General features: G+C 46.7%; 1 protein-coding gene across 1 annotated transcript in view; it reads right to left on the reverse strand.

Moving 5' to 3' along the window:
* Positions 1-22,881, reverse strand: part of plxna3 (plexin A3) — a 100,550-nt gene that overhangs the window by 14,109 nt on the left and 63,560 nt on the right. Inside the window, exons 10-19 of the mRNA XM_028992803.1 lie at positions 19,516-19,716; positions 10,342-10,438; positions 7,642-7,832; positions 7,411-7,559; positions 6,473-6,593; positions 5,230-5,366; positions 4,977-5,147; positions 2,841-2,934; positions 2,354-2,593; positions 1,961-2,104 (exon numbers count right to left, since the gene is read on the reverse strand). Of these exons, the coding sequence (XP_028848636.1) occupies positions 1,961-2,104; positions 2,354-2,593; positions 2,841-2,934; positions 4,977-5,147; positions 5,230-5,366; positions 6,473-6,593; positions 7,411-7,559; positions 7,642-7,832; positions 10,342-10,438; positions 19,516-19,716 (1,545 nt within the window). The remainder of the gene's footprint in view (positions 1-1,960; positions 2,105-2,353; positions 2,594-2,840; positions 2,935-4,976; positions 5,148-5,229; positions 5,367-6,472; positions 6,594-7,410; positions 7,560-7,641; positions 7,833-10,341; positions 10,439-19,515; positions 19,717-22,881) is intronic.

Raw genomic sequence — 22,881 nt, forward strand, 5'->3', positions numbered from 1 at the left:
AAAATTTCATCCAGGTTGGTTAGTAGGATGTGACGAACAGCACACCCCGGGTCTTAAAAATATCATATTTGTATGTAAATAAATATTTAAAATATTCCCACTCTTACCTATTTTCAGAGCAATTAAGTGCGGCGTCCCGCCGGCATTACTAACGAGATTCACCTTTCCAACATGGCTCTGCCCCCGCGTAGCTGCATAAATTATTGAGGCGGTGCGATTGAGAGGAACAAAAAGCGTTCCCGGTGTGTTGTCGATAGGTGTCAGGTCATTAGCGCTACTCCCAGTGTGTCTCCGGCCCCGGGCCCCGGGAGATAACTCCACTTCACAAATAGCCCCGCACCTGCACCTCACTCCCCTCTAATCTCCACTTTGATTCCTGCCCCCCGCTTCCTTCTCCGCAGCAGCCCATATTGATCGCATTAAATCCAGTTTGAACATCGGCGTCAACAAACCTGGCAGAGGCCCGAGTCCAGGCACGCCAGCTGCCAGAGGTCCGATCGCGAGGACGCCACTTTCCCCAGGAAAAGAGGCTGGTACTAACCTTCAGCCAGCCTCGATTTGTTTCCAGTGGGAAAAAAAGTAGGGATAGCAAATAATTATTTTCACTACTCTAAATGACAAAAATGTGCTGCGGCATCGTTTTACACGGCAAAGAGCCACCACCGCACCCCTCAGGATGATGTTAAGGGCACCGAAGTGGAAAACGTTCGCCGCCTAGTGCTAAACGGCCCCGTGTGAGATGCCTTGCCTGCCGCTCATGATAATTGTTCAGGCTGCAGAGTCAACAGATAGTTAGATTACGGCGAGAAGCATGCGTATCAGCGGGTCTCCGTAATCGTAATAAGTACTTAGTGAATGATGAAGCGCTCTCGTTTGACCTTTTACGTGTCGCGGATTAGCATTCAAGTAAGGAAACGGCCGTGCAGCTCGGCTTTACTGCGGAGGCGACCGAGTCAGATGCATTCAGATATATTATTTTGGCCTGTGTGCAATTCTAGCCTGGCATCATGGGAAAGCTATTCTATTACCTGGAATATTCTGAAATGAATACGATGTTAGGAATGCTTTTTGTATGCATTTTTGTATGCTTTTCACATGTGTACCTCTCATGCAAAAGTGCCACCATATTCAGGTAATTTAGTGTTATTTTTTTTACTTTGGAATGACCGTAAATGTCAGGATTGGCTTCAGGTGATGGCTACAGCGACATTTTCGTGGACCCTGTGTGTGAACTTGACCTGTTCCTGTTAAAGTGCGTTTTGAGTTCTGGCAATCGCCACACGCCTGCGGGCTCGTTTATGTTCTCCCCTTTATTTCCCTGTTTTCAGCCGCCGCACTGGTTTTGTTTGTGTTTAATAATAACTTCTTGATTCTAGAATGTCCCGTCTCTGCGCTTCCCTTCCCCGTCAGTTCGCCGCTGTGACACTAAACATCAAAATAATCTTCGATCTTCAATTAGTTTATTAATGAATCCAATTTAAATGTTATGTTTTAAGCCAAATCTAATATATATTCATTTGAAATGTCTTAGACTAGATATGGCAAACCACTATATAATGATGGTTATAATGGTAACACACTTTATTAATATCTATACCATGTACACGTCCCTTCAAATATCTAATCTATAAAGCAGGCTGTATTTAGTCTTGTATGGAAATGAAAATAAACCCTGTTTGCCTTAAATTCAAGTCCCAGTGTAAAATCTATTTTGTTAATATTGTTAGGCGCAGACATTAAACCTTGTCGCTAATCAGATTTCTGCACGTAAAACGTGTGATTCTCAAGTAGACTTGTATGATGATGATTATCAATGATAATGATCTTAGATCAAACTAACTTTTATGTGCACTCCAGCAGAGGTTCTTAATTTGTGTACATGATTAAAAAATCCCTTTCTGGGATTTTAAGAGCTTTGTATGAGTGATGCTTGATCTTTTTCTTATTTAAAAAACCTTACCATGACCCGCTGCTCTCCGGTCAACTCCGGCGAATCACACAGCAGCTGGGACTCTGAGACCGTTAGCAGGCAGGGCGTGTCTCCAATCATCACGCTGTAATTCAGACGGGCGTTACCGGGAGCGGTGGGGATGAGGTTCTTTCCCTGTTTGCAGACAAGATGAAACAAACTCTTAGTCAAACTCTAAACATTTACATTGACAGCATTAATATGACGCCCTTATCAGTAGTTACAGGGACAGTCCCTCTCTGGAGCAACTTAGGGTTAAGTGTCAATTTAGGTAGTAAGTGGGATTTGAACCTGGGTCTTCTGGTTCATAGGCGAGTGTGTTACCCACTAGGCTACTACCACCCTACTAAACATTTGTCTACTTTCAATGCAGTCGGTTCTCACCTTCAGGATAATAGGGGAACCCGGCTTGACCTCCAGAATCCCGGTGCTGCCGAGTGGGTCGAAGGTGGGGTTGGGGTAGTACGTGAAAGGAGTCCCGTTGAGAATGAGCACAGAGGTCACGTGATCCAGAACGAAGCCGAACTCGTCTGGGTGAAGTCCAGACGCCGGGGCCTGGCGCTTGGTGTAGATGATGCCAGGTGCCAGACAGGTCATAGTAGAGTCGTTCACCACGGTGCAGACCTGTGGTGTAAAATCGCCCGTTGCTCTGTTATTCTTTGGAGGGTTCATTATTAATGTGCTGATTACAGAGAGGAACTCCTCCAGACCTCCTCACATTCACTACTCGCATCTGCAAGGCCAGATCTACAACATTAAATTACCGGAGATGATCTACACGAGTATTTTAGAACAAAGTTTTAGAGAACCGAGGTGCTGGTGTTTGATATTTGTTTAAAAAAGAAACATGCAGCAGGCAGGATGTACGCACATTTATGATCTCCACCCCTCCGTATTTGGCTCGGACTTTGGGCTCCTGGATGGTGAGCAGGTTGGTGCCGGTGACGGTGAGGATGGTGCTGCCGCTGAAACAAGCACAGAAAGTTCAAAGATGAGTCGGGGGAAGGGTGTTCTTTTTGGGCATATTTTAATCCCCACCCCAATTTTGTCAGACTCTAATCTCCTCCCCTAAATGACCTGTACAGTAGTATTGTTTTCGTCAATTAAATTTATGACGAAATGTCTTCATCGGTAAACATTTTTGATGTGATGAAGACAAGACGAAGAGTAAATGCTGCTCATGTGACGATAACCATGTAATATTGTTGACGAACCAAAAAAATGCTGTATTTTCTGTTTCTTGTATTTCTATTCCGGTCGCACAGGTGACGTCACTTCCGCAATACACAATCGCAGCATTAAATTGATTTCATGATACTTCTGATGGGTTATCAGAAAATGATGAAGCGATCTTTGGGCATACTTTCTTTACAATGATCTAGAAAAGAAAACAGAACATATTCGAAAAACATGGAACAAACCAGAGTATTCTTGAGTCTAAAAGGTAACAATAACATAATAATAAGTTAACCTTGTTTTAATTTTGACTAGTCGTGGATAACTGTCTAAAATGCTCAGACTTGCAGCAATGCTTGAGTGAAACTTGACTAGACTAAAATGACATCTTGACTCAAAGACTAGACTAAAACTAAAATTAAGACACCCCTTCGAATGGGACGACATTTTCGTGGACTCTCTACACGAACTTGACTTGTGTATGGTTCACGTGTATTTTGAGTTCTGGCAATCGTCACACGCCTGCGGGCAAGTTTATGTTCTTTAATTAAGTTAATTTGTTTTTTGTGTTTAGTGTTTGTTTATTAATAAAACCCGTTCCCAGCATGTCCTGCTTCTGCGCTTCCTTCCCCCGTTAATCCACAGTCGTGACAGTAGGTCTTCCAATATGTGATGTTGGTAATGCAGTGCTAGACCACTTTGATCCTGTGTCCCTTTGCCCTCTGGTAGAAATTATTAATGGTTTAAAGGCCACTTTCTGCCCTTCTAATATTGTTCCATCATGCCTAGTAAAAGCCAAATGCATCTTTGACCACAGACAATACATCAGATTATTTTAAACATGCAGTAGTTAAAAACCCAAAAAACAAAATCTCAATAAAGACGACTTGACAGGTTTTAGGCCAATTGCTCAACTACCCCTTTTGTCCAAAATACTTGAAAAGGTTATTTTGATGCACCTTTAAGATTTAATGGCCTGAATGGTGGTCAAGAAATTTTCCGTTCTATAGCACTGAAAGTGTCATACATTGGGGTTTTTAATGATAATCTGGTAGCTGCTGACACCAGAGTTTTGGCCTATCAGCAGCCTTTGATACCAATGAAATAAACGCTTCACCAAAGTCAAACAGTGGATGGCCAAAAATGTCCTTAATCGCAATTAGAGTAAGACAGAGGTTATTTTTCTGCAAGTCCCATGTTAAAAATCCAGCAGGGGTTATCCTTGAGTCAAATTCATTCCTCTATAATCAGATATGTTCAGTTTACCAACTAAGATTGCTTGTTAGCATTAAGCCATTCATAGGCCACTCTGATTTGAGTCAAACAAGAGTCTTTGAATTGTGCTATATAAATAAATTGATTTAATTTGGTCTTGTTATCCAAATATTATACACAAAAAGGTAAAAAATTTCAGGTCCCCTGACATAAATTATAATTTTTTTAATTTCAAAATTACAGCCACTTTTAGCCAGTCACAGGACGTTTCCCAGGACGTGCCATTTTGGTGTGTATAGCTTACTGCAAGACCATAGACAGGCTATTGGAACTTGTATTAATGCTAAAGTGAAATTGTCATGATAAGGGACCTTTAAAGTAAGGACATAGCTAGTTTTTGTGAACTATCGAAGTAATGCCATTGTTTTTAATATGACAATTCCTTCATGTTCTCATCTGACCTTGCAGCTATATTATATTATATATCACTATTATATCACTAACAGGCATATTTAAAGGGTGATATATGGTATGGCCTGTTAGGAGGGAAATTTTATTGCTGATGTCATAATGACTTAATGCAAAATAAAAACCCAGGAAACTCCTTGGCACTCACTTCACAATACTCCAGTTGGGCTCGATGGTGGAGACGGTCGGGTCTTCAGTGTAAATGTAGCGTGTGTCGGGACTGACGATCTCTGCTTTGTCGATGAACAGCTTGATCGCTGACGGCACCGAGCCCGACACCGAAGGTGGTGTCACGCACACGATCTCTCGTGTGGTTCTCCTGCAACGTCATAGCAGTCGTGTATGTTGACCTCATGTGACTTAAAAAGGTAATAAAACGTGACCGCATGACGTCCACTCACTTGACGAACGGACAGTCCTCCTGGGCCAGGGACACAGTCACGGCGCTCCCGGCGTCCAGGTTCTTCCCGTAGATGGTTAGCTTGGTGCCTCCTGACAGGGGGCCTTTCTCCGGCTGGACCTTGTTAAAGGTTGGGGTCTGGGGACACAAAGAGACGAATGATCCTGGCTGGTGGCACTTCCTCCTCGATGCAGGCTAATTAAGGCCTTTACATTAGCCCCGTCCGCCCCGCCCACCCCCTCCATTGTCATATTAATTGTGGGACTCCCCTCTGTGGTATGACTGTATTGAATTGTTCCTGCTGTTACCGGAGGGACCCGTGATTTTTTTTCCCCCTCTCTCTCGCCCTCCTTCTCTTGTTTAATTTAATGCGCGCTTGTCAGACTGGCGGTACTGTCCTTTTGCTGTAATTAGCTGTGTACCTTCTTAATTGCCCTGAGCGCGTGGATTCATTTTCCGTGCGGCGGTTGCGGCTCTCCTGGAACGAGGCGGCCTGGCTGCTATTGATTATGCGCTCGTGAGATGTAGTCAGGATCATCCATTTATCTATGTGTGTGTGTGTGTGTGTGTGTGTGTTCCACGCCGTGTTCCTGGTCTAGGAATAAGGGACTGACGCAACACTCCCGTTTTTCCCCTTCTCTGTGCGGCTCAGTTTCGGACGGACCCTCGGGACTCAACCCGATAGGCACGAGGGAACTGTTCTCCACACGCCCGGGGTCCACAGCCGCCTGTCTGGCCACACAGAAACCCAGACCAACAACAAAGCAGCCCGATCTCAGTTTTATGAAGGGGTCACAAGGAGCGTTTTCATCCACAAACACACAGAATTATATATTCCTGGATGAGTCTAGACTCAAAAGGCGCAGCACTGTGGTTATAACACTGTGGTTTACATTGTTTTTCACTGTTTTACACTTATTTAATAATCTACACATATAAAATAAGGACATTCAGCTTTGGATAAAATGCTTATTTCTCAATATCTGTGTTTTATACGGAAATAAACCTTTAAACTTAGATAATTTATTTGCTGAAATTGATCAAAATTACACATGGATAATGATAAACTAATAATGGACATGTAATGACTGCCAGTGAAATAATATGAAATAACAAGAATATGCTTTCTTTTCCGGAGTTTAGTGTTTGGTCTATGTGATTAAAAGGGATTTTTGGTGTAATTTTCACCATATTTTCACCACCACCTCCCCCCTTTCAGGAAGAGAGAGGGGCGGTCGACTCACCACAAAGGAGTAGGTCTGGAAAGAGAAGGCGCGGTACTCCGGGCTGCATTCCCCGATGCACAACTCCACCGCACCACCAGGAGGGTTGGGCAACAGCGACTTCTCCATGTCACACACAATCCTGAGAGATAACACACACATACACAATGTCCAGAAATCCTGCTGACTAACAGGAGTGTAAGAGTGTGTGTGTGTGTGTGTGTGTGTGTGTGAAGGGGGGGGGTTGTAGAAGCTCCTTCACGATGTCAAACCTCATGTGAGCTTCTGTGATTTTTTCCGACTCCCTCTTGAGGAGCCGAAGAGAAACTCGTGAAACAGCTGACTCAACTGCGCTTTGATCCGCACGCCGTCTCCAACGCAGATCTTACCCACTTTGAGCCGCAACGCCCTCTTTATTATTCACTAACTACAACATATTAATGCAGGAACTACTATGGAATTCATTACCGAAGATTAAATTCATGTTTTTCCACAATCAAATTCCCATAATCCACTGTAGCATATTACACATGTTTATAATGTTTTTAATGTATACAATGGTAATGCTGTATTGTGCCAAAAATCAGACCATGCAGTCTAGGAATGATCTTTTGTAACTAGCATTTTAATCAGCCTCCAGAAGTGGTTTAGTTTCATATTCTGGCTAATACACATTGGATAATAAATATTTGATCATCTTTTCCTACCAGTGTTTTACAAGAGCTGAAAATCCAAAGTCAAATAATTGCATTTTCACTGTGTCTGTTTTGACAGTTCTTTTTATTCACTGTGTCCATGGAAACATCATAGATTCCACGCTTTTCATAATTTGTTCATATTTGTTCATAATGCACCAGTAGTCTGAAAAAGCAAAACAAATATTGTGAAAGTGCGTGTTTTTCTCGACTCGGTTGGATCCCAGTGAGCACCGGTGCACACCAGCGGATATAAGAACCCACCTCTCCGCGCTGACGTACTCCGCGGCCACCGGGTTGCAGCGGACCCCTGCCACGTGGACTTGGGTGATCTCCCGCACCTGCAGGCCCAGGTTTTCCCCCTCGATGGTGACCCGGGTGCCGCCTTCCTTGGGCCCAGTCAGGGGCTGGACCTGTTACCACACACGGGGGTGAGAGAGCTGGACGCCAGCGGTAATAAAAGGCGGTTTCATGTGAGGCGTGTTGGTACGGCACCTTGGTGATGCGCGGGTGGCTGCAGCGGATGTTGCGGCGGCCCTGGTGCATCCAGTCGTGCTCGGGACTCTGGCAGTGCTGCTTCAGGAGGCACTTCTTCTCGGCCAGACACCAACCGCACTTCAAACTGTTATCGGCCTTCAGACACAGGCCACAGCTGTCCCTCTGCGCCTCGCACTTATACAGGAGCGCTGGAGAGGGCAGGGAGGGGGGAAAAGGTTTATTTATACATCACTGATCATTCAGACCAGGCGTTACGTGTGTGTGTGTGTGTGTGTATAAATGATAAAAAAAACGGGTAGTGAAATTGCATGTAAACTGAAATAGAATGTTTAAAAAAATGAACCTGCAATCTAATAAGAATAAAAACATGTTTTATCATATGCATTAAATCACAAAATTGACTTACCATTTAAAGAAAGCGAGTTTAACAAAACATTTCATACAACAGAGGTGATGGTAATCATTTGATGAGCTTCATGGACATTTTATTAAAAAGAACATTGATCTGACAATCAAATTATTAGAGTACAAGGAATACTACTATTTCTCCATTATTTAAAAATACTACTATTTGTTAATTCAGTGCAAACCATTGAGAAAATCATAATAGATTTAGCTTCCTAACTTACAGGGCGGTGTGCTCGTGGAATACTGCTCGCTTGAAACTAGACAACAATGGCGCTTTATTGGCCATCACCAGATGGTGGAATGATAAAACTCTTTTCATCATAACCCAGATCAAATCATTAAATGGCTTTATAATTTATCTGTCTGCGGCGTCAGTGGCAGCGTCACAACACGACCTTGAGCGTGTTGTTGCTTAATTTTCAGACACACTGGCTTTATCAACGTGGTCAACAGAAAAAAAAGAAATCATTCTCAAAGCCAGAATGTAAAATGGTACCTAAAGAAAAAAAGAGAAATGCAAGCTGAGTAGTCAGTCCCTCCTGTCCCAGCTGTAGGTTTATTCCGATTTATTTCTACATATCGAAGAGCGTTGCACTTTAACACCGACTGACGTGCAGCTCTTCCTTCATCCTACAAACAGATACGGATCTACCAACGGTCAGCTGATAAAATGGCCATTCTTATCAATGTCTAGGTTTTTTATGCCAAGAACATGCGCCACATGCACAATCTGGACTCATGCGGGATTGCTTCGCTCAAGTCTGAAGTGACTGTCATTGTGATACACAGCAGCACAGCACACGGTGCACACAGTAAAATGTGTCCTCTCCCTTAGTAAGCAGTGGGCGGCCATGACAGGCGCCCGGGGAGCAGTGTGTGGGGACGGTGCTTTGCTCAGTGGCACCTTGGCGGGTCGGGATTCGAACCGGCAACCTTCTGATTACGGGGCCGCTTCCTTAACCGCTAGGCCAACACTGCCCCACTATACAATACAGTATAATGGATCAAACTGACTGCAGTTACCGACCCTCGACCAGCTCTGCTTTATTCGTTACTCATCATCGCGGCGTGGTGCAGGTAAAGCGGACAGGAAGCAGCCAGGAGAGGTTGACAGTCTCCGGGCCGCCAGGAAATCGGTGCAGAGTTACACCTGCGCCGCTGGGATACGGTGGGAGGGAGGGGGGCGCGCCAGACTCCACTCTGTATTAATGATGAGCTCCCGGTCGCACATTCCGGCGCAGCCTCACCCCTGGGCTGCGGGGCGTGCGGATAAGCCGGCTTTGATGTCGCAGGTGGCGGGGCGGCGGCGTATTGACCCGCTCGGGCGGAGCGCGCCGGCCGCACCACTCCTGGCTAATCTGCACACAAAGCCAATCACTTACAAGGGCGATTACATCTGCGGCGCGAGAAGAGAGGGACGCAACGCTCTCGCTCTCTCTCTCTCTCTCTCTCTGTCTCTCTCTGCAAGCTGCTGCAGAAACACAGAGATGAAGTCCTCCTCTGCACTAAATATTGACAACGCGCTTCCTCCTCCTCCGTCGTCCTACTTTCGCTCGCTGCTGGAATGCGGCAAAAAGGTGCAGGCAGCCTCCCAGAGTCTGGAAGAAAGTTGTCTGACGGAGGGAAGGGCTCCCTGCCCACAACTTCAAACCCGACACAAAACACCCATCAATTAAACCTCCACGTGGGTGCAATGGTCCGGGGAAACAGCAGCATGCGGGAAAGCTGCATAAAGGAACATCTTGTCACGACCCGGTTTTAACACATTCTCGCCTCAGACATGGCGTCTTTACATCGCCATTCAGCCCACATCTGCATAGCAGGGTCCCCGCAATGCATGAGATTAACTGTGGGTGTCGGCTGGGTCCTGTTGCCTGGCGATGGTCACCGGTGCCACTAGAGGGCTTCACCTCTACCTTTAGGGCTACAAACTAAATCTTAAAAAGAGATTTATCTATGCATCATGGGAAAAAATCTGGTAGAAATTATTATTACTTAAAATGTTTAAAGAAAAAGTTAAAAATAAATCAAATTAATGGCAAATCGAACCAGTTAAGGAAATTACATTTAAATATTCAATTTTTAAAAAGAAAGTATATATATTTATATATATACATACACACACGAGAGAAACGAAAAGATTATATATTATATAATATAGAATATAAATAGGAAATTTTATATTATTCAGCAAACAATAATCCAAAAAATACATAATTAATTACACCAAATAATAAACCAATCAAACAAATAAATAAGTCATGGTATTGATCATTCGGTTGTATTTACCTTTCATGGATGCTGGTTTGTCGATGGGAAAGTCTCCGTCCCAGACGATGGCGAAGTCGACGGGCAGCTCCCCCATCTCGTTGCCGTCGTACCAGTACTGAGGGGGAAACACAACACACACGTGTCCGTTTCCATAGAGCCGATCTCAACATAAACAAAGTGGCACATGGCCGCAGCAGACCGCCACTAATCACAGCGGTTCAGATTCCGCTGCATCAGCGCTCCCTTCATCATCGTGACTAAGTGCATCTGCATAAAACAAAATGGCCCGTCAGCACGATGCGTCACAAACTAATATCAGCATGCACGGGGGGTGTGTGTGTGTGTGTGTGTGTGTGTGTGTGTGTGTGTGTGCGTGTGTGTGTATATATATGAAATTGTTTGCCATTTTATCATTTACCATTTGCCATTTTTATGAGGTTCTCCCAAAAGCCACCAAAAACCCATGTGAGCAACGTGCTCCTGAGGATGGGCAGCTGGCTCTGGCGGTTCACACTTTCGAGTAAATATGGGGATTGTGACACGTCTGTTGAAAGGCGGCGATAGGTCTTCCTCTCTTTTTTTTTATTGAGCCGCCCTCGTTTTAATTAGCAGCAACACTCAGAGCACTTAGCTCGCGCAATCCTGAGAGAATATCGCTGATCAGCCACATCGATTGGCAGCCAAGGCGCTTAAGTGTGTCCAGAAGATGTCGGGGGGAGACGGCGAGACGAGAGGAGACTAGCCCTCGCCAGCATGAGAAAGGAAAGAAGAAGAAAAGAGTGGGGCCCTTGCAGCAGACTTGGTCATTAAAAAGCACCCTCCATACCGGATGATAGGTGTAGCTCAGATGCCCAGACTCCTCCTCCTCCGGCCCAGTGTCCCTGATTGGAGGATCGGCTGCTGCACCACAGTGGGCCCGAACGGGCCTCGTGTCTTTATAGATGCCGAGCGGGCGAATTAGATGACTGTAATTGGGGTTACGTACGGGTGGCAAAGACTATGCTAAAGGGCCCCGAGGTGCCAACCTGAATTAAACATGGTCACAAGAGAAACGTGCCGGAGCTTCCTTATTCTGGTTTAAATGTGCAGCCAGGAGCAGTTTATCATCCGGGACGCAGCAGGTAATGATGGCGGCACCACGAGTGCACAATATGAAGTATCACTATACACAGAGGAGGCGTTTACTCTCTCAAATGAACTGCAATCTTGGAAATAATACACTGTACTTAAAAACGACGTCTGAATATGATTTATTCGGTCTGCTCAAGTACACCAGTTTACATCCTCACTGCTCTCTGCAGAATGATTCCGCTCGCCGGTGAATTGTGCAATTCTGTCCTCCGTTCGCCTCGTCTTCAAAGCAAATACTACAGTATTTACCTTTGATTAATCACGATTAATCAGTCTCTTATTGTATGTGTGTGTGTATATATATATACATATATACACACACATACACACACACACACACACACACATATCTTTTGACAGTAATAATATCTATTCCAGCAAAAGAACGACCAGACCAAGCAATTCCAGCAGAGGCCTGAGATTCGCTCTCGTATTCACAGTAGAGGCAGCCGAGTGAACAGGACAGGTTACAGGTGGGAGTTAAAGGGGCCGAAGCCGCCTCAGTCAAGTTAAATGGACGAGAAAAAAAGACTTAAGTGGCCTGTGAAAGGAGAATGATATCAGATGCTTGACTACGGGTTACGCTTGACAGTCGCCCCTCCAAAAACGCATCGAGCCGGCGGCAGACGACCGGGCAAAACGCGGTTTACACATGAAAGGACGTGGCCAGGAAACGTGAGCGCGCTATCCTTTACAGAAAAGCCTTCCTTAATGGCTCCTGGACTTGGTGCAAATGCAACGCTTTGGGACGTGTGTACAAATGGCGTATTATTCCCACCATTTAAAAAAAAAAAAAATTTCTTTAAATAAAAATGATCTGGCGAGAAGAATGTAAAAGAGGCCGGGCCGATTGTTGCCATGCTCCTCTGCATGAGCAGATGAAAGGCGGCGGAGAGGCGCGCTGCGTATTTGAGGAGGTAATGTAATGTATTTTCTAGCCTATTGCCTCCTTTCAAGGCGGGCAGGCAGGCAGCTTCTGGGAGATTAGCGGCCGCGTGTAAATGGGTGGGAGCTTTTGTGCCGGGGCCGTACAATGCGGCTTATCTGCGCCGGTCGTGAATTGATTTTCCTCGGGTCTCTGTTTCCACCGGATCCGAGTCGGGCTGCCCTGGTTCTGTCAGCAGCATCGCTTGCATTGACACGAAATAAAATAAAATAAAATAAAAAAAAAAACAACAAGTGAGGTAAATCTCACCTTCTGAATCCCAATCCATCTAAAAAACCCTCTAACTACGCCCCACGGACTCGAACCGCCAGCCGCCGCAATGGCGTCGGTGCTGCCGCGGCACTCTTTAATTCTTCCCCCGGTGTTTAAGAAACACGGGCCCGGGTTTAGGCGGCGCGTCGGAAATAGATCAGAGAAAAGTTGGGCTCATGAATATACTCTTAATAATTGATTCCCGCCATAATCTTCTTACGGCGACACTTGATACAGCGCCGCTGTTTACCCAATGCGGTTAGCAGCCAAGGACTCGAGCGGAGCCGAGGGAGAAAGAGAAATTAATCGATCTACCGCCTATTCACCTGATGAGAATGTTCGGGTCCGGCGTTACTTACAATCGCACATTTTTATTAAGGGCCCTTTAAAAGGGGGACGGGGAAAAAATGAGTGCACTCAGAATTTGGCCTCCTGCAGGAGACCGACTGGAAATCAATCGGACGTAATGACCGAGGTTTTTTTTTCCCGTACGTTTAATTAACCCGCAGGACCAGACTGGACTCAGCATAAATACGTGGCCCTTGTGGAAAAATGCAAAGATGCAGAAGAACAGAACGTCCTCGCTGCACATTCGGAGCTCGGGAACTGTCAGAAAAGGGCAGTGCAGGGCACCGGGACTTGTGTGTCGTCGGAGAAATGAGGTAAGAGGGACCCGTCCGAGGCGAGGCGCGGCATTCTTTCCCCTTGAGAGAGAGCGGGCGCTGATCTCACGCCGTGGAAATCTCTGGAAGATCACTTACGGGGTTCAGGCCTTAATTAAGGGCGCCCGGCCCAGCTGAGGCTCCCATTACGCCGGAATACGATGAGAAGCAACAAATCAGCCTGAAAGTCGCACGGCTGATCGATCGCCCTGTTCGCCGATCAATTTATCTGAATAGCGCCCAGCTGCTCTGGTGTGGCCAGCCATGACTGGAGCGCTATGGGATGCGCTGCCGAGGGTTGCTGGTCGTGGTTATTACTTTTTAATACAGAATTGTGCAACTTTTGAAAAAGGATTTTCCTTGCTGGGACTAAAGGGTTCAAATTCGTAACTCGTATAGTTACAAAATGTGTAACTATATGAGCTTTTGAGCAAGAAGCGATCGAGATGAGCAGCAAATTCTCTGGCCTCTGGCTGAAAAGCGGGAGGATTTTGATGAAGAAAGCGGCCGGGCCGGGCACACGCGGGGCCGTCCGCTCGTTTGCACAGTGTGGCGTGGTGCACTTTGCCGCGGCCGACAAATTCAACGTCTGATCGAGCAGCTCGATAAAAAGTAATAGAATAATGAGGGCAAGCTGGTCCGTAAAAAAAAAAAAAAAAGGGCCGCGGAAAATAAAGTTTAAGTGTTTTTTTTTTTTTTATTCAAAAAGGCTCCGCTACCCTGCGAGAGCTGTAATGATGTCCTTTGTGAGGGCCCTTTCTGTGGAGAGGCTAGTTCAGAACTTGGCCATTGTGCCGTGTTGCCCGTTTCCTGGGTAACACCGCCGGCGCCTGCCACCAAGGGGTCAGAGGCACTTAGCAACGCATTTGCTCACGGATTCTTTCCGGGGGACGTTTTTAACAGGGAAAAAGGAACGCAAAGTTAAAAAGGCTAAAAATCTGTATTTTCATTCGGCCTTCAGGTCCACAAAGCAGCACACAGCGATCGGCGACGTTAAACCTGCCGACAGGTGAACGCCGCCTATTATCTCCTCGCCTTGGAACACGGCAAAAGGCGGCATGTGAGCAGTCAAGCTGTTGAAGCTGCTGTGTTGGAAAAAGGAAAGAAAAGGTGTTCTACAACGGGGCACGTGAGCATTCGCATTGGGCCACGGCAGAAGGTGGCCTTTCCGACAGGACACTCGCAAACATCACGCTGCCAAAACGGTTCGGAGAGTTTTGAGGAACGTCAAAAACATGTTGGGGGTGTCGTATCGATTTCCTCTTGGTTCGGTTTTCTTTCACACTGGGTGAAATCCGAGCGAATCGAGATGCGCTTCAAATCACGCGAGAACTTTCTCCCTGCTGATTGGTCAGATGCATCAACAAACGAAAAGTAGACGACAAATCTCTGATTTCTGCACCTTGTTCCCGCTCTCAATCAGTAGTTACGGGGACAGTCCCCCCCTGGAGCAATTTAGGGTTGAGGGTCTTGCTCAGGGACACGATGGTAGTAAGTGGGATTTGAACCTGGGTCTTCTGGTTCATAGGCGAGTGTGTTACCCACTAGGCTACTGCCACCGGCATGACACCAAAATTCGCTGTTCTCAAATCACGGTCCTGTTTTGGAACTGCAGCAGAGTTTGCGGTCTGATTCGAGTGGAGACCACCTCTTTTTGTGGGTCTCGGGACGGTCGCTTTGATGCACGATTACCGCGTTCACGCCGGACTAAACGAACCGCACCAAGAGTTGAGTTCGATTCAAAGGCACTAAAGCCTGTGGGTGTGAAAGCACCTTTAAAGGATCTCGTACTAACATCTTGGTGCCAGGTGCCACGGGACTCCGTCAGAGGTGCTATGTTAAGTTAAGTGATTGTCACATGTGATACACAGCAGCACAGCACACGGTGCACACAGTGAAATTTGTCCTCTGCATTTAACCCATCACCCTGAGTGAGCAGTGGGCAGCCATGACAGGCACCCGGGGAGCAGTGTGTGGGGACGGTGCTTTGCTCAGTGGCACCTCAGTGGCACCTTGGCGGACCGGGATTCGAACCGGCAACCTGCTGATTACGGGGCCGCTTCCTTAACCGCTAGGCCACCACTGCCCCGTGGTTACCTGAGGACGTCCAACACAATATTAAGAAGGTGGTTTCAATGTTATCTGCTGCGTATAGCGAGCAACATAGAACAAAAAAGCAAGTAATTATTGAGTTTGAACTGTGGCCACTGCATTTGTCATTTCTCCAGGAGGCTACGGACGAGCGTGTGGGGCAACAGACGTGTCGGCCTGATTTATGCCACCGTGGTGGCGTATTGCTGATGCCTGCGGCGCAAATCAAGAGGAAAGAGACAAAAAAAGGCAAGAAACAGGAAGGGCCTGCGTTCCTCTTTTTTTTTTTTTAAATCACATCCGCTGCTCTTGACACGCAAACAAATCACTTTTTTTTTTTTTTTTTGCGGTGCCAGCTTTGATTTATAGATCTGGGTGCCTTCGTATGGATGACTAGAAGTAGTCGTCTAATCTCCGGACACTGTTTCAAGCCCCTGACTGATAGCATTAGCATCTTATCCATTTCGTCACGATAAAATCGTTTGGAGGGGGGATTTTTCAGACTCTCGTCTGTCCAAAAGGCCAAACACTGATAGCCTCTGACTTATCAATGACCATTAGGTCACATTAATGACTAAACCTGGCTGTCTATGCCCCAAATCTGAGAGCCAAGGGACTTATTTTTTTTTTTATTCTTCCCCGTTCTTGGCTTCCTTCAAGGGTAGGTATACCGGAGCTGGAATCTGGAGCACAATGCAGACATTGTGAAGTGGTGAAAAGCCAGCTGCTCGGGCTGGAAACAGCTGAGATATTAAGGCGCATAATTCGATTTGGGTGCCCCCTTGTCCCAAGCGAGGGGTGGGAGCCGTCCCTGGAGGAGGAGATCTGCATCGGGATAAGAGCAGTTTAACTTTTCCGTAATGCGATAAGTCAGGCCTGAGAGATTCGCTTTGAGCTAAAGATCCCCTCACGGTCACACACGCACGAGGTCGTGACGTCAAGGAAGAGGTGAAACCACAAGGGTTCGTGGGTAATAAAAAGTGGTGGATGAGTTAAGACAAACAAAGACGATGTTTAAACTTCCAATAGCAAACAAGCAGTCCGATTTATTATTGGATTACCAATATTTTCGGAACAGGATTCCTGCATAATCTGGTAGAACACTGGCTCACAAAATAGTTTTTATTTACGATGTTGTACAAGTACGGTTTTCTGCATAGAAATGACCTGAAATTTCAGATTCACTGTAATGGGGAGACCTACATATATTTCTATATTCCACTCATGTATACCCCAGAAAGTCAGGAACTGTGCTTTGTCAGATTTCGACTATGTCGATGTAGATATTTGACTTTGGAATGTAGTGGAGGTCAAGTAATGTCGACTTTGTTACCGTAGTAAAGAGGTACGCCGTTTCCACACAGCCCATCGTAAAAAAACAACCGCTCGGATGCCTGATGTGCTCCTTCGCTCCGGGGTCGAGGTGATGAGCGATTCATAAAAGTTCTCGTGTAGTCCTGAGCAAACGCGGGGCGAAATTGATTGATTCGGCCTCGCCCATCTCGGGACGCTCACAATTTCATTAGCATGGACCCTGTGGCCTCAAAGTCACCTGGCTGCAGCTCCGTGGGAATGAAGGCGAGCTGCTTGTCCTGATGGCCGTATTGATTGATGGTGGTTGCCTTGCCTGAGAAAGCGCGCGCGCGTGTGTGTGTGTGTGTGTGTGTGTCTGTGGGTGTGTGTGTTTACACCCCGCCCCCCCACAGGGGCTGCCGAGGCCAGATTACTATTCGGCAGAGACTCGCTGCCTGCAGGGAGATGAGACTCCGCCCCCCCCTCTCGCTGTGTCACAGGTAATCAGTATATCAATTAATCTGAGTGCCCCCCCCCCTCCAATCGCAGAGGAGCGAAAGATAAAGAGACGGAGAGATAGCTATTGGAAGGGGGGGAGGGGGGGAGCATTCGTACGCTGGGAATCCGCTGGCCGTAAGATTGATCATTTCCAAGCGAGCCGAGGGCTCTTAACATTGCCCACGGCCCTGGCGAGATCAAGCGAAAGCTAAATATTTATCCACGCGCAGATTTGTTTTACATTTGTTAGCCGTGGGATCCATCCAGCTGCAGAAGGTTAATATACCTGTACGGCTACGTGGTGCAGATACGAATCTTCATCGTACATTCAGCCTTCATGCCCCAAAAAAACAAAAAAACAGAAAAGAAGTCTCTGTTCAAGAGCCCCTCTTCTGAATGAAAATTAATGGGCGCCGCAAAACACACGTTTGAATTTCGATTTAAATGCATAGCAGAGCAGACGCTGGGCTCGGGGGGCGGGGGTCAGGGACAGGAAGAGTGATGAGAGAGAGAAGGGAAGTGAGCGAGCGCAGACGGGGTGGGGCGTGGAGACTCTCCGTGATGAGGTGCTTCCCCCGGAACATTCCGGACGCTACCTGCATGGCCAGAGGTGTCATCTGTGCAAAGGACGACAATCAATCCCATTCCGAGGGTGGATCACTGGCCGCGGTGGGATGTGATCCTCACGACATAGGCTGGCGAGCTGCCCTTTGACCTTTGCAAAGTCAAAGAGGTCAGAGAGCACACACACCATCCCCCCTCCCGCCGGATCGCATTCCCTTTCACGGGGTCACATTGTCGGACCAAATTAAGTGCCGCATCCAGCGCCCCGGCTAATTATTTTACAAGGCTCCCCGGGGTTACTGTGACAACCAGATGGGTCACAGAAGGCGGCCGTCTGTGTCATGCCACCATGACAGAGCGAGGGAGGTGAAAGGAGAAAGTGCGAGACATGGAGGTGAGGAGAGAGACGTTCTGTGGGTGCGCGGAGGGGGAGGCGGGGAGGGGTGGCTGGCGTCAGCTGCCTGACGCGCCACATTTTTCACCCGGACGGTGAAAACAACACTTTTAACGTTGCGAAGTGATGCCGCCGTCACTGATTTCCTGGATGAAGGGCCTGTTTTTTTTTAAATAGAGTGTATGGTCACCTTGTCGGTCCTTCCAGACATTCTCTTCCCTTCAGAACAATATTCCACACACAGCTCCCCATTCCCAAAAAAGGAAAAATTTCCTTCTGAACACAGAATTTTTCACTGAGGCGGGAAAGCATGCCTTTTCCCTCCAGAAATAGCCTAGACGACCAGGGCAAAGTATTTAAAAAAGAAAAACGCCCATGGATAAGATCATTACTTAAACATTTACATATTTAGAAACCGCTCGGCTCGTGTCCTAAAACCTCTAAAGTACTGTATTTATTTAAACCTGATTTGTCTGCATGACGGTTTGTCACTGAGATAGAGAGGGAACCATTAACATACCCTCGCCTGCACCCACTACTTACAAATGCCTGTCGGCATAACTCATTTATTTAAGAAATCTAAAACTAAAATCTCCCTTAGCTGATTTTTTTTTAACCTCGACTTCCTGCTCTAACTAGGGCCTTCGGTTTGTGAAAGGTTTTTATAGCTACAGAATCCCAATAGCTACAACATAGCACTGCCATAAAATTAACATACAAGATATAAAATCAATTAGCTGAAGCCAGTAGTGAGGTCCATCTTTAAAGTGCATTCAGTGAAATATATAAACAATGGGAACAAGCGGCATTACAAATGGAATAGCATTTTAAAAAGTGGATAAAATGAACATAAAATGGTTACTCTGTATTTACAATTGTCCTGATCCGGTCCGGCAGGGGCTACTTGGTCATGTGTAATGTTTCCTGGTCGTGTTCACCTGTGTATGATTGTATAAAGCTGCCCTGTTTGTGTCCGTTCGCCGTCGGGTCATTGTTTGGTGATTAAACCCATATTCCTTGCCATGTCCAGTCAGCGTGACAACAATACTTGTGACAAATGTCACCCGATCCCAAACATGCTAACAGCAGCCGACTTGATGGACCATCATGAAGTTGGTTCTAGTTATTACAAGTTAGTTATTACTAGTTATTATTAGAATGTGCTACACACTAACACTACCTATATTTGAAAATGTTGAATATTTGGACTGCAAGCAGTGCCTCCTCATAAACACCTCCAGATAAATATCCCTCTATTGCCTGTAGAGAGCATGGTGATGGATTTTTGAGGTCACCACACGTCCTGTTTGGCAGTGGGGCGCCATGGAGGCTATAATCACCCAGAGTGCTGGTTTACTTACAGAGGTGTTCTGGCACTGGATGCAGGAGCTGTTGAAGCGGACGGCCGGGATGCGCTGCACCTTGCCCTGGATGCTGAACACACATTCGTAGTTCTTCTGGCCTGACTGTGGCTGAGGAAGGTTGCGGGCGCGCAGTGTGATTGGCTGGATGATGCCGGCCGGCACCAGGATGTTGCTCGTGGGCAGGATCTGTGGGCAGCCCTAATAAGAATTGGAGGAAGAACAAAAGCAAAAATTACATCCATTATCTTTATTATCAATTATTTTGGTTGACAAAAGTGCTTAACCGCCGTCGTAATTCTTTTCAGTTTTTTTCCACTCTGTGACTAAAGACGATCGATTCCGGTTTTTTGAACTGAAGCCATGACTAATGCCCATTTAAAAAAAAAAGAAAAGTTGTTTTCTCCACCAACCCTTATAAACATGCAACAGCGTGCAATTGGGTTCCTAGACAGCCAGATGCAATAGAGGAGAAATGCACCCCCCCACCGAAAAAAAAATTAATAAAAAAAATGACGGGAACCAAAAAAATGCGAGTGGAGGTTAAAAATCCCCATTACACAGCTGCTGGACCCATCTCCCATCTTCACGAGCCACGGGTTCGGGTGCAAATCACATTGATGAAGCGGGAAATTAATATCTTCCTTAGTCTTGCACGTCTGCGCATGTTAGTGCAGTGATTGCATCTCCCCCATCCTGAAACGGATCCACTCATTTATCATTGGCAATTCTATCGACAGCATGGGAAATAAAGCAACCGGGAGAGGACAAAGGCAGCCATGATGAAGGGGAGCCATGGGCTGTTGCTTCTTTAGGCCCCAGCTGTGCATTATGGGATATTTAGTATGATCGGTTATCTATTTAAGCATTGAACAATAATCAAGCTGGTCGTAAAAGCAATTTGCCGGTGCAGGGGTTGTAAATCAGAGCGGCGACAGCGCACCCTTCTGTCAGCGGACACCGAGTGCCACGTTTTTTAACAATGATGCAACTCCTGCAAATAAATCTCCTGGCCGGCGGCCGATCTGGGCAGGTTTGAGAGCGGCCGTGTCGATAAATCTCATTTTTCTTATTTGGGGGAGCCGGGCGGCAGATTTACTCCTGGCGGGGGCACAGGTGGTTACGGAGGAGGGTCTGGCCAGCGCGACTCAGCCCGGGCCGCACCATTAAACTACAGCCACGGCTCCGGAGCGAGCAGCCGGGGCCAGAGTGCTGTCGCTAATAATCCAGGCCTTTGATGAATGGGACCCCGGTGGAAGCTGAGAGTTCTGAACAAAACACTTGTGCGTCGGCTGGGGTCTTAATGGAGGTCAGTGTAAATGCTGTTTTAAAAGTGAAGAAGACCCGGGGTGTGTACCGCCGGATGATCTCATTACATCGCCGAGACGCAGTCGGCGCTCCAGGCAGCTCTGCTGTTTCTCAGGTTGCTCATTTCCCCACAAAGAGCACATTAAACTGACAGCCTGTGTGAAATACGGAGCTGAAAAGTCGGCGTCATGCGAGCGGCGTTTGAATAAGCCATCGTGTAACGGCTCCCCAGACGATGATTACTCCGTCGTACTGAAGATGGAACAACGTCTGATGGTGGACACTGAGCAGGTACCTTGTCAAATGCAGCAGAACTTGGGGATGTCTGTGATGGAGCAGGATGTAATTTATTTTTGCCCCATTCGAATCAATGACTTTGTTCATAATGACCCCCAAGTCACCTCTCTACTGGAAGCTGATACAAATTGATGGTCACAATTGTTTGTGCCATAATTTGACACTGCAGGTCAAGAGTGATTTCTAATTAGAAGCACAGAAGGTGCGTAAAAGACATATACAATAAGAGTCTATACATTTTGAACAGAATGAACACAAATGACTAAAAAGGAAATTCTAATTTTCTAATTCATTCAATTTTTTTTTCTTTCTTTATCCCATTCAAACATAAGCATTCACAAATTCACAACTTCAATTTTGTCAAGAAACAGGGAGCTCCACTACTATTCAGGGACAACGTTGGCCATGCAAACTTACTGACTCATAAAATTAGATTTTCGGCATTGACGCGTGCCAGCGTTTGTTTGCAGTGAAATTTTTTGCAGATCAGAAAGTGCACATATGTGTGGCGTGTATTTATGTAGCACGCGAAACACAGACTGGTCAGCACAGGCAAAGCGCTCGCGCCGGCTCTGGCAAGTGTTCATGGGAAACGGAACAGCCGCCATCACACTTTAACTGACAGCTCCCATTGTCTCGCGCTACACAATGCATCAGGGCCACCGAAAAAAGCCGGAAGCCGCCAGTACCCCCCCCCCCCCGCACAAGAAGAGGGTTGAAACTCCAATCAATTCCGGCCGTCTGCATTCCTGAGAAAATTTAATACAATGGCACCCTCAAGACGCCTCCCCCACCACGATTCACTTAATTTCGTCTGCCCGCCGTCATTAACGAGCTTTAATCAGTAGTTAATTACGAATCAAACGGGTTCGAGGTGAGCGCTGTGGTGGACGAGGAGTAAAGGTCACCGGTGGGCGGGGCCGGGCACAGAGGCTGGGTATGAGGGGTCGTCCGTGTTTACATAGCCAACCTAATTGGCGGAGAGCTCCGGATAACAGATCCGCGGCGTCTCGCCATTTTTTGGCCCGCATTTTTCCCGGTGAAGGAAGGAGGGGAAGAGTGTAACCGAATATTCCCCAGGGCAGCTGTGGGCGCGGCCCCCAGCAGGGCCTTCTTCTGACGCTGATTAGCAGCCCATTAAGAAAGCTTTGGCAGTTTACAGCCTGTTGACAGTGCTGCCATTAACCTTATTGTGCAGATCCCAGTTATCACAGAGCTGAGCACTTCTCTCTGTTGAAACATTAACAAGCGGGCGCCGGTGGGGAGTCCCGAGAACCACGCGCTTTTATTCGGGCCTGCAAGTATGCCCTCACACACAAATGCACACTCGTGCAAACAATTACAAGCTCACTCATGCACAGACGCCCTCATCTACAGACACGCCACATGCACGTTCAGCATACATACACATTTATGTTCAGCATTGTGGCTGCACACTATATGTGGTATTTGATCAGTGTACAAATCGAGGTGCGACAACCATACGAGCTTAGGTGATAACGGACATTTACCAAACCCGCTGCATTGGGAAAGCTGCCAGCTTTGTGAAGGACTCCACACGCACTCTTCAGCCTCCTACCATCTGGGATAAGGTAGACTGTTGCCGAGTCACTGCCAGACTCGGCAACAGCTTCATCCCACAGGCCACCAGACACCTGAACACTCAGGGTCTTTTCACGTTTTTTTTGTAGTTTATGTCGGCCTGTAACGTTGTTTAAACGTTGCATGTAGCACCAGGTTCTGGAGAAACGTTGTTTCGTT

This window comes from Denticeps clupeoides, chromosome 10 (genome assembly GCF_900700375.1).
Source record: "Denticeps clupeoides chromosome 10, fDenClu1.1, whole genome shotgun sequence".
Taxonomy (NCBI): Eukaryota; Metazoa; Chordata; class Actinopteri; order Clupeiformes; family Denticipitidae; genus Denticeps; species Denticeps clupeoides.